Raw genomic sequence first — 12,250 nt, 5'->3', positions numbered from 1 at the left:
GCTCCTCAATGTGCCTTATTCAGGTCTTATCACAAGTTCAAAAAAATAAGTATCTAATGTCAAATTTCCAACACAGTGTGTTACCTCAGTGCAGTCATTCCTACATAGGCTTTGATTGTAAAATTAATATTTTTTAGTGTTTAAGAAATTAGGAAAACATGCTCTGTTTTATAGATAAATCACAAAACCAATTTCTTTCAACACAGACTAACATATGATTAACTATTTACAATTCTTTTTTTTACATCTATATACAATTTTTTTGCAACGCCTGACAATTTGTGACGTCTCCCTAGGCATCTATTCTTTGCCATTTGTCACCAGCTTTGGGCGTATACCATCTAAATCTCTAATGGCCTGACCTAACTTCCAATTCTGATTTTTTGAACACGATACATATCTGTTTGGTTAGTCTTCCCTCTGACCAGCAAAACATGAAGTCACTGCCAATTAATCTTTCTATAATACTGATGCCTATCTCTTATCATCAACTCCTCCTATCCCTCTTGGCAACAAAAAAATCTGTGGTTTAGTTAACTATAGTTTAACCCCAGCATTTGGTGTGTAGTTGGTTTGCCTTCATCTGGAAATCTAACTTTAGGCCGTGCGCCGTACTTATAACATCTCCTGACACTTTTGATATCCAACTTTGATTTACTACCATCGTTGCTAACTTCTCACTTTGAAAAACTTCTCCATCCGCTCTATAGTCTCTGACACTTTCTTAGACACTTTGAAAAAATTGCCACCAAATAATGTAACGTGCAACACCTTTGTTTGGCGGTGAAACTTTGTAAAACGTTACACTCACACTTAACCTGTTAAAATTTTTGTTGACCAAACGATTATAATCAAATATATACAAAATACAATGGGTTTCTTCTTGATTGGACAACCACTAACTGTGGTCGACACTCCCGCAAAATTTCTCTGGTCCTGCCAAAACTGCTGCATCTTGACACTTCTGAAAAACCTCTCTCTATATAACCAAGTGAATGCCTTATACAGGTCTTACGTATTAGCTAATATTGGTGACCCCTCACTGCCTATTCCCCGAAACGGTGTGCCTTATTGATGTCTTATCACAAGTTCAAAAAAATAGACAGTCATAAGCCTGTAAAACTTTGTAACACAGCATGTGTTAAACTTACATAGGCAGAAAACTACTTAAATGATTGTAAAATTAATATTTTTAGTAAAAATTTGACAAAAACTTTGACACTTTTAAAAACTAATTCACAAAACCAATTTCTTTCACATGTGTACACTTTTGACAAACTTTATCTAAATTTTTCTATAACTTTGATTTTGTACTGTTTGAAAAGCTTTCTAATGAAAAGGGATTTGACACTTTTCTGAAAAAAAGGTTTTGATAAAATAAAGTCATATTGTGAAAGGAAACAGAACTCTTAAAAAAATTTATTGAAAACATGTAGATTCTCCAAATTTGTATTACATTATATTGTATCTATTTATTCATGTATCGATTGTATTATTTTTTTTTCTTTGAAAAACTATATAAGGAGAGGAAACTAAGTTATTTACTTGTTTCCAAAAACTTTATCAAAAACTTTCAAACTTTGTTAAAACCACTTTGGGACATTTAACTTCACTCTCACATTGTTGTGTTGACATACACCGCATTTTAATCAAACTTTTTTCTGTTTTTCGCAATCAATTAAAGATAAACACATGTAAAAAAAAAAACTTGAAGAATACACCCGAAAACTTTAAAACTTTATGCTTTTTAACAAAAACGTCACGGTTAGTAATTACACATTTTTACAATTTTTTTGGCCTTGACAAAATTTTGAAAGACAAAATTGTAAGAAAAGTACATTGATGTTAAGGTTTTGAACTTTTTGAAAAAAGAAAAGTGGGGACTTAGAAATTTTGACAAGTTAAAAATGATCTATCCGTGACACTTCTGAAAAACTTTTTTTTTATGAAACCTCTTATACCACTGAATGAAATATCATATAATCTTTGTTGCATTGTTCCTTTGTGCACCTTCTATTTGACATTTTGATACTATTTTGAAAAACTTTGGTCTCTGAAAACTTGATGACATTTTGAAATACTTCCACTTATACCTCTGTCAACGTCTAAAAAGTAGTACGTAAGCGGAGGAACGTGATTTTTTAAAAAAAATTGTTTAAAATTGTCCACAAGAAGATTAACACCTTTACATTTATATATATTTGTTAATGTAGCAAGTTGTTTGAAAAAAAACTTTTGATATTTATCGCAGAAAACTTTGACACTTTGAAAAACTTTGACAAAAACTATTGACAATTTTCATAAATGAAATTTTATTTAACTTGTTAAACAAGAATATATCAGTTTTACACTTATAATTTATTATGCAATAGGTAGTTAAGAATCTTGGCATTTAGTATTTTGTAGCGAAGCGAACGACAACTTGTTAGGGATTGCCATCCACTGTAACCCCCCCCCCCCCCCCCCACTGAATGAAATTTAATGATACTTTCACAAGTTCTTATAAGATAATGCCAATATGCACCTTCTATTTAATTTTTTGAGTTAAAACTTATTTCGGGTCCACCAGAGCAAAACATGAACTTTGTCATGATAATTACATGGTAGGCGGGGTATTTATTGGTGACCTCAGTGCTCATAGTACCTCTAGTTATTTTTTAAATTCTATTTATACCTGCATGCTTTACAAATAGAAAAAATTCTTCGAAAACAATATTCAAGACTTCTTTAAACAGCTTATTCGCAAAAAGTATCGTTCAAATCTGGCTTTAGGTGTCATGACAGAAATGCATGTATTAAAAGGTAAAAGTTATTATACCCACGCTTGAAAAGTGGAAGGGTATATAGTGATGGGGATGTCCGTCCGTCTGTTACGCCTTTAGGGTAGTGATACTTTCAGATTCTTTATTACGTAATGCCATTATATGCACCTCCTATTTTACTTTTTGTTCAAACACTTATTGGGTCTCTCAGAGCAAAACAGACTATGCCATTATAATTATAGGAGAGGTATAATGAGCAATGATATCATTGAGTAAACTCAGTTCTCGCAGTGCCTCTGGTTTTTGAATAATTTCATGTACCTTGGTAAGTATCTTTTGTCATTGTAATTTTTTCACTCGGACTTTGAAGATCTTTTGTGAATTAGTCTTCAATTTCTGCATCAAAGTGGATTTTGAGCCAAAGGGCTGATGCATAAAATGATCATGCTCATATATTAGTTAGGGCTAAAAATTGTGTTGCCTTCTGCCCAATCCCATTCACTTTATGAAAAAAAAAATTGTATAAATAAATCAAAAAATTGACTATCACCATCTGCTTAATTTATTGTTTCTGAATTAAAGTAGAAACTTAGTGCTCTTATTATTTCTTATAACAAAATTTCCTTTTGAGAATACTGGCGTTGTGAAAATGGAATGTTTTTTTTAATTTTGCAGAGATTAGCCGTATTTGACTACCTTCAGCAACGAATTAAAATATATGCACGGTCTTTATTTTAAAAATTAAAAATTGTTAATTGATCTTCACAAACAGATCTATCATTATAAAAATACAAATTTTGGATGAGAAGATGAAATATCGAGGTACTGTGAACAATGAGCTCACTTAATGATACCCCCGTCTCCAATTCCATTATAATGGCGAAGTCCATGTTTTGCTTTGGGAGAGCCGAAATAAGTGTCAGAACAAAGAGTAAAATAGGAGGTGCACAATGGCATTATGTAATAAAAAAAATCTGTGAAAATATCATTAAGGGGACCGACTATAGTTTTATTGTGTGAAAACTACAATAGCGAAACTCTTCATTTTTATACCATATATAACTTGCATTAACTTCAGTTTACACGCAAAGTTTGGGGGAAATCTACCGTCCAGGTATTTTTGAGGGACCGTCTCAAAATACAGGTACATTTACTATAGGATTATACAGGAAAATGCCAATTTTTAGCACTTTAAAGCAAATTATACAAATACTACAATAGACATTTTGTTCAAACTACAATATTTGATGAAATACTATATTATACAATATATGTAAGAAACACAAAATTCTACCGTCTTGTTACCAGAGGGGGCATCTCAAAATGCAAAAAATTAGCAAATTTTACTATTTTTATAGAGTATTACAAAATATGACGTACACAATGGATTCACATGAAAACACAATAAAAATATTGGAGATATTCTCAAATTTCTATGTTTTAAATTTCAAGAGCGTATGTTTATTACTTTTTCTTTAATAATATTTTTATTACCCTTTTCTTTAAGAGCTACAGATTATCATAACGTCAAAAACACACTGCAATGACGTCAACCTACCTATCAATTGCAAAATCGGTTAAAAAATCAGTTATATCAAATTGTAATTACATTTTTATACCTATAATTTCTTAATTTTGTTTAATTTTGATAATTGAGCGAAAAAAGTTGCATTGAAACAGTAAATACGCTTCATTTTACTATGATGCGTGAAATATTGCGCAATGGAAACTATAGTCGGCCCCCTTAAATTCTATTGAGTAGTATAGAAGGAGTTGTAGATAAGAGATGGGTATCCTTCAATATTATAGAAAGAATGGTCGTGTCCATGTTTTGCCCTAGGAAAGCCAAAATATATGTGTAGGATCAGAAAGTTAAATAGGAGGTGCACAATGGAACTATGTAACAAATATTCTGTGAAAGTCTCATTAAATTTCATTTAAGTGGTAAAGAGGAGTTGCGGATAAGAGATGGGTTCCTCCAAGCGTAACGGACAGACGGACATCCCAATCACTTCATACTCTCCCGATTTTCAAGCGGGGGGTATAAAAATTCTCTAATATTTGGCCAGAAATTCATAAGGCCAAAAAAGGCCCTTAGTGGCTCTTACTCTTTAAACTACCAATTTACTTTTAATATACTCCAAGAGCTTTATTTGATTAGCCAAGCATGTGGTAAGACTGTATGTACGCCTGGAGTGAGACACTGCCTAGCTGATATCCATGCAGAGACATCTATGTTACATTTGACAGCTATATAATTACATTGACAGATTCGATATTATCAGACCAAGGGTTGTAGACGCTATTTGGAGACCTTTTTTAATGGTACTGTTATGTTTTACAAGAAACAATTAATCAGCTGTTAAATATAGCCATAGAATGGTGACCAAGATGAGAAACATTCGATATTTGGTAGCTTCCAATATTTAATGAAAAAGGCGTTCTCTTGTCACCTCCGCCAGTGCAACTAATGAGTTTGTTTCTCATTCAAAGCACATTTGTATCCTTTGCCATTTATGAGGTAGATCGATTTTTGTGTGATTTATCAATAACTAATTTAACCTTGTTGTTCGTTACCAAGAGGTTTCTTTTGAAACACACTGACACAGCACGCCTCCAGTAAGAGAGTGTTGAAGTGTTTCTTTTCTTCACACGAGTTCATTTAAACTAAACAAAAGAGTCGAACAAATATTTATGGAGATCTTATCAAACTTGCTTAACTCTTCTAATTTTTGAACGTCCACTTGGTCCTGTGTTCTTGTATATTATTCCTTTTAAATTTTAAGGATATCGTGTATCAGGTGAAAAAATCAGAAAACACAACCTGTCGACCCCCAGGTAGGGACGATTCGCTGATTTCTTAAACGATTCCGTTCAAATATGCCTATTTACGTCACAGTACATTAACTTTTAATCAATGCTGAATTGAATGTCAATCTGATCTAAGTGTTTGGATTACAATGCTATATTGATCCTCACGCCATTTGAATCCAGGGATTACATCCAGATCATCCTACCCTTTGGTAAGCCACTTTCATTTCTTACACCGTTTTTTTTTCTAGGGTCAGTTATTTTTATGCATGGTGCATTATGCATGCGTCAATAAATTTAATCAATTTCCACAAAGAATTCATACTTTTAAAAGTCCAGTGCTACATGTGCTGGGACGACAAATGTGGTTTATGTAATGAATAAATGCTGAATTTTAAATCATACATTTTTAAATTCAATTTTGGCGACTATGGACGTTATCTTAAAATGTTCTCAATTCTTCGTGCTGGCCAAATGTGCAGATAAAAAGGTAACGTTTTAGTAATGTAAATATTTCTCCTATTGATTCCGCTATTTCTCTCTGTATATTTATTAAAACTCTTTAAGCCCACTCTAATCGTCTTACATAAGAGAGAATTTTAGCAGTTAAGTTAGAAGTTGCTCAACGACAGTGAATCAATAACTGACCATTGCCGTACAAAATTTCAGAAATTCAGTGGCCTATGAACGATGCATAAAACGGCTGCCATGGCGTCAAAGCGCCAACCCGATCTGAATTTACCGTCTTTGAAGAGTCACACTCGCAGCAACATTCAGAGAACTCTACAGGAGATGGAGGGATACGTGTCAACAGAGGATTTAGAAGCGGCTAAACTAGAGTATATCGGCTTGGTACAGGCTGAACAGCTGCTTAAGGAACGTTATCCCCCCGTGGTGAGTACATTTAAAGTTTTTTTTATCCATTTATACTTTTCTGAGGAGGAACTATACATGTCAAAGTACAGGTTCCATATGTCTTGGGTGGACTGGGGCAAAGAGCGGAACATTACAGATTCTGAGAGATAGAGAGAGAGAGTCCTGATGTTTAACTTTACAGACATCAATTTAGTTTTCGAACACCCTTGTACAAAACCTGTGCAAAAGTTGATCAAGATCTTTCCAGTCATCATTTTATTGTAAAAATTTTATAGATTATAAATTTAAAAGATAAATCAGTGATTCTTAAAAAGCATGAGAAAATGAGCGCATGACAGCTATAGATTATTTTTTTCTCAAACGTTTGTGTACGTGATTACTATATGCATTAAGTTTCGAATCAGTCTCAGAAATATTTACACAAGAAATATACTAGAATATAAAGGACGAAATCAATGAATCCTTCTCTGTGTGTTTTAACCAGGTCGATTTAAAACTACTTAAAAACTTAAACACGCCCTGGACACCCAAACTGACCAAACAATTCACCGAACGCGTTGATATGATGTATTCCTGTGATCTCGAAATACAACAGTCACAGAGTTTGACAATCATACTTAGATGTTTCTTTAGAGAAGATCATTGATGGCAAAATAACAACCAGACATTTGATAAATGTGATGACTTCAACTTTTCTGTCGTCAAATTCCCTTATTAGAGTAGCAATACGCCATTTTCGCCTACATGTGAGTTTTATGTCTCTCCAAACAAAAGAGCAGATGAACAATATTTTGAATATATGCTATTGACAAATAAGTTAATGATACATTAATATATCGGCAGTCGTTTGAAGTCAACATGTTGTAAATGCGGTGGAACTTGAAGTTTAATGGCTATTATCTTTCTAAGTGTTCAAAGGTAACTCGTAAAACCAAGATTGTTTTAAGATATATATATATATTTTTTAAATTTTCAACTAAAAATAAATGTTATACTTGAAAGCATGCACACCTTCCATCCAAACTTCTTTCACAGATACTTGCATAGAGGGAAAATTCAATTATAGAAAAAAAATAGTTATCGCAAGACATTGATAAGCTTCGTTGTAAGTTTGGTGTTCTCGGTGAACTTACTCAATATAATACAACTACATGTAGAAACCTTGTCACTGTAAGAATGATATCTATTGACAGCTGCAATCTCTGTAAAATTTAAAGTGCAGTCAAAATTGTTTGTGTCATATAACCTTTATTTTTAACACATGTAAGTGTATTAGTTAACGCAAGTTTTAAAACCACGAAAGTTCTAAAAGTTGAGAAAATTTGGATAATTGCTTTAATTAAACGTTAACTGTTTTAAAAATTGCACTCCCAACTGTCTTTGATGTACATGTACCTTCTTCATTTTCTTAGTACCAGGATGTATTGATTTCTGGCATCATGGAAGCTCAGAAAAGTCCTCGTCACGGTCCAGAGAACAGTGCAAAGAGCAGACTGAGGGAAGTGCTGATGGTCGCCTGCCGGGAGCCTAGCGTCAATAAATACACGTCCGGAACAGCCTTATACGAGTACAATTCACTTAAACGATCCGAGAAAATGCTACTAAACATGCAGAATAAAGTGGTTAGTGCAAACTTGTTCTCGTGTCTGAACTATATATTGGTTCTGTGATCATATTTGCTTCTAGTATGGTTAGGCTACTGTATTCGTTTAATCAGTAGGTAACCACATCTTAAGGTGATGCATGCCATCCCCAATCACACACTCATTGTGGACCAAGACTTGTCTTCGAAATACCCCTTTTTTATACACCTTTTAATTATTTAGAATGTAGCAATAAAAGCAAAGATAATGAAAAAAAATTGATAAATCCTTATATTTTACATAGCAGGCAATTTAGTCCTTTTTAAAAACTTGTTTATCACGAAGATATTGATTGATTCTTTTGTTCATTGTTCTCTTTGCAAGTATGGAAATGATATTAAATGTGCTTATTATTGCATTAGGAATTGCCGCAAAAGTACCTACCAAAAAGAATGACCATCATGGAGGTTTCTCCCCGAGTGAAGCACGGCAAGAAAACCTCCCGTGGGGAGACCCACAGACACTCTGTAACGGGGTCCTCTATCAGCGACTACGAAGATGTTCTCAGAACAGTGGAGTTCCAACAGACTAAGATAGACCAGCTCACTAAGAGGTATGCAAAGGAGAAGGTTCTAAATTATATGATCAGTTCCACCTTTAAAATACTTTATCCCAGGCTTGTTATTGAAAACGGGGTTTCTGGAAACACAAGAGAAGGACAATTACTCCACTCAAGGATTCAATAAAGAGGTTAAAAGGGTGGTCAAAAATCGCCAAAATGATCCATCTAAGTATTTTGAATACCATATTTTGGCAATAAATATTTTTTTTTGAAAATACAACTGTAATATGCAATATTACTATCAGATTATACAAAGCTCCTAATTTCCATGAGGTTTAAATAGTCCGAAAATGGCCATCACCACTACCCATTGCCCTCTTAAGGTCAGATGACACATATCTCAAATACTTATATGTTTTGTATCTCTTGGTATTATATAAAAAAAAATATTCATATTCGTCATTCTTTTCTGATTTCTACATTGTTTTCAAACTGTTTTTAAGTATAAGTACACCAAAAATGATGATATAGGCCATTCAGAAGATTACCCAAAAGGGTTATATAAGAAATATTTTCCAGTGGTATCTTGTCCATATGCCTGGTAAGGTACCCTACTTCTTTGTGAGGAATCTTGTTTAAGTCCCTTTTCTTCAATGACAAATTCTTCGGAAAAATTATATATTTTTAGGAACGTGTCGTCTGACCTTAATTACAAGAAGAGCGAGTTTTCCACAGTGCCAGGAGTATTTTAAGATAAAATGCTTTAATAATATTATGTAACACAGTAGACAATTGTTGAAAGTAGAGTGCCCAATATCTAAAAATATATTTCTTACACTTGAATTCTTTTGAATTTTTGCTGTATTATTTGTGCTATATTAAAAATTAAAGAAGTTTTACCCAGGCTGCATTTTTTAATTTTACCTAAAATGCTTTTCTTTAAAGTTCAGTGAATTCACATGTTATTTGACTATTTTTAGACTGGGAGGCGGGATAGAGGAGGATGATACTGCACTCAGTAAAGCCCTCAAAATCACCAAACGATTCAGAGACTTCCGAGACAAGGAATACGCAAGAGCATTTCATGAGATGAGTACATGGAATCAAGGCAAAGACACAGAAATCATGTATAACCTCATGAGGATAGTACGGGTAAATAGCATGCACGTTATACATGTAGGTACAGTGTATAGAGATCTAGAATACAGGAAAGCAGGACACGAATACGGTATTAATCAGAAGTTGTTCTGTGTTGAGGAATAATGAATATCTCTAAGGTATACATCTTTCATCTTTATCTTGAAACATTGAGTTAGATCCAGTTTCTAAAACGAGACTTTTGACAAACAAGTTGATGATACTCGTAAATGAACATCATTAGTCCCAGTCATAGGCAACAATTTGCAAGTTCTATGGTCGATACAATGGCATTATCAGCAAATATGTACAGTCTATCTTCTGACTTCTTTTTAAGTCGAATGCTGACTTTACGTTTTTCAAACTTAGTTTTATTATTTAGCCATTATTTACACACTGTATTGTCTATATATTTTTTTTCGCATGCCTGATTATAACAAGGAGCACAAGACAGACTTGACCGGTCGACCGAGGATACTCACTACTCCATGGCACCTGATCCTACCTCTGATAGCTTCAGAGGTTCATGTTTGCTCTGTTCCTAAATTGTATTGTTTTAACGGACTTTGAGCTCGATTACTGTTAGTTATCTCCAATTTTATTCAAAAGTATTGTGATAAATCTGTACATGTTTATGTAACCATGTCATCAGATGCATTTTAGGTGCAACGATAAATTCAGAAATTGGAAATAAGAGCACGTTGGCGATCCTTTTTCGAATACCATTTAATATACTAGTATTAATTGTTGTCCGGAAATGTATCTCTGACGCGCTCTTATTTCCAATTTCTGAATGTATAAATATTTTGTGATCCAATCGAGAGGGTAACAATTGCAACTCTTTCGGTGAATTTTGATATTTGCTCTTTTTTTAGTATGCATATCCATTCTGCCAAACTGCCGCCTACGGACAGCTTTTGGATTTAACCACGACATCTGCAGTGCCTTTACTACAACCAATCAAACTTCCTTACCTTGTGAGAAACAAATTGTATACTCTTCAAAAGTATTCATTTTCCCAATCAGAATTTTTACTTCGATATAAAAATTTAAGATTATTGCCAAAGGTCCTTTATAATTGAAAATCTTTTTCCAACATCTGACAGTTCCAAAATTGTCACTTTAATAATTCAGCTGTTTGTTGTATGATATCACATATGATAACAGATTTGACAATGATAAAATACTATGAAATGAATTATTCTTCTCAGGAAAGTTCCCCCACACGGGAGCAGAGACTAATGTTGTCATCAAAAGGGATGAAATACGTCAAAGGGTTACGTCAGGAGGTGGCCACAATGTCTGTACCGCAGCTCTGCAAGGTAGATAACTCGAATAAAATCTACACGAAACGTATGACTTCTTATAAGTAATCTGAAACATCTTCGAGGTAGTTTGTGTAACCACATATCCAAGTATTTGCTTTTTCGGGAAAGAATTAAACAACGTCTTTATGATTTTATTTTCAATACTAGTTATGCACAGGCACCTGGTGGTACTTATTTTTCTTTAATAAAAAAAATATATACATATACCTAATGATAAACTGTTTATTATTAGGTATGTGTATATTTTTTATTAAAGAAAAATAAGTAACGTCAGGTGCCTGTGTAATCATGTTATAAATTTACATTTGTAGAAATTCAAAGAAACAACAATAGAGAAGGATTTTCGTTGGGACCATACAAAACTACCTAGTGTGCTCAATGACTATATAGACAAATGTATAGAAATATTATGGTTAATGTGCGTCCAAGATCCGCCCATGGCTCTTGTTTGGCCGTCAGAGGGAGACAGAGTCGAAAGGGACAAATACGAGTTTTATTCAGAGAGTGGGAAGTACGTATCCATGTGCGTATGGCCAGCAGTTTTAATGCAAGAAGGTGGAAAGGTTTTGTCAAAAGGATCTGTTATAGCGACGCAAAAGTGATGGAATTAAACTACAATGTAGTTTAAAATTCACAAAATATTAATCACGTGACAATGTGATTATCATTTGAACTTGTATCAATGTAGGCAAACAAGATATATCGCTCTTTAGGCACATATTGTATCTACCTTACTTTTACCGCTATGATTCTTGTATAAATTGTATTGTGAATTGTCTCTTTAAAAGTACATGATATAAGCTTTAATACATTAATGTCTACAAACGCATCAACGTGTATTCATGTACTCTACCAAAGTTGTACTGTTTTGTTAATGTTTTAAGTTAAATAAAAATATTTTTTGCAAAATCTGTTACGAAAAAAAATTGTGGTAAAAAATATTTATGGGAATTTTAAGTTGAAAATTCGCATGTTATTACATTTAGAGAAATGACAGTGCCAGTTCAACAAAATATGAGTTAAATAAGAACAGAGTGTTCGTTTTAACTGTATTTAATCTATTTAGAAGAATTACACGCTTAGTGTGGACTTTCAGTAAGGCGTGGCATTCTCGACGTTACCTAATTAGCTTCTGAAATTTACACAGCTTCCCTTCGCTGTTGAAATATACATATGATAGAAATGCGGCCG

General features: G+C 33.4%; 1 protein-coding gene across 1 annotated transcript; it reads left to right on the top strand.

Moving 5' to 3' along the window:
* Positions 1 to 6,181: 6,181 nt before the first annotated feature.
* LOC134274860 (uncharacterized) lies at positions 6,182 to 11,974 on the top strand. Its single transcript, XM_062757107.1, has 7 exons — positions 6,182 to 6,467; positions 7,862 to 8,071; positions 8,455 to 8,645; positions 9,575 to 9,746; positions 10,607 to 10,708; positions 10,943 to 11,053; positions 11,371 to 11,974. Exons 1-7 carry the CDS (start codon positions 6,264 to 6,266, stop codon positions 11,659 to 11,661), a joined length of 1,281 nt encoding a protein of 426 aa, XP_062613091.1. The 5' UTR covers positions 6,182 to 6,263; the 3' UTR covers positions 11,662 to 11,974.
* The last annotated feature ends 276 nt before the right edge of the window (positions 11,975 to 12,250 follow it).

Source organism: Saccostrea cucullata, unplaced genomic scaffold, assembly GCF_032062105.1.
Source record: "Saccostrea cucullata isolate Sc308-1 unplaced genomic scaffold, CSIRO_AGI_Scuc_v1 ctg931, whole genome shotgun sequence".
NCBI lineage: Eukaryota > Metazoa > Mollusca > Bivalvia > Ostreida > Ostreidae > Saccostrea > Saccostrea cuccullata.
This window is presented reverse-complemented; position numbering and strand designations above follow the sequence as displayed.

Excerpts from the sequence above, each read along its gene's own strand:
- LOC134274860 (XM_062757107.1), top strand. The coding sequence starts at position 6,264 with ATGCATAAAACGGCTGCCATGGCGTCAAAGCGCCAACCCGATCTGAAT. Across the intron at positions 9,747-10,606 it reads ACCTCATGAGGATAGTACGG|TATGCATATCCATTCTGCCA; the intron begins GTAAATAGCATG and ends CTCTTTTTTTAG. Across the intron at positions 10,709-10,942 it reads CAATCAAACTTCCTTACCTT|GAAAGTTCCCCCACACGGGA; the intron begins GTGAGAAACAAA and ends TATTCTTCTCAG.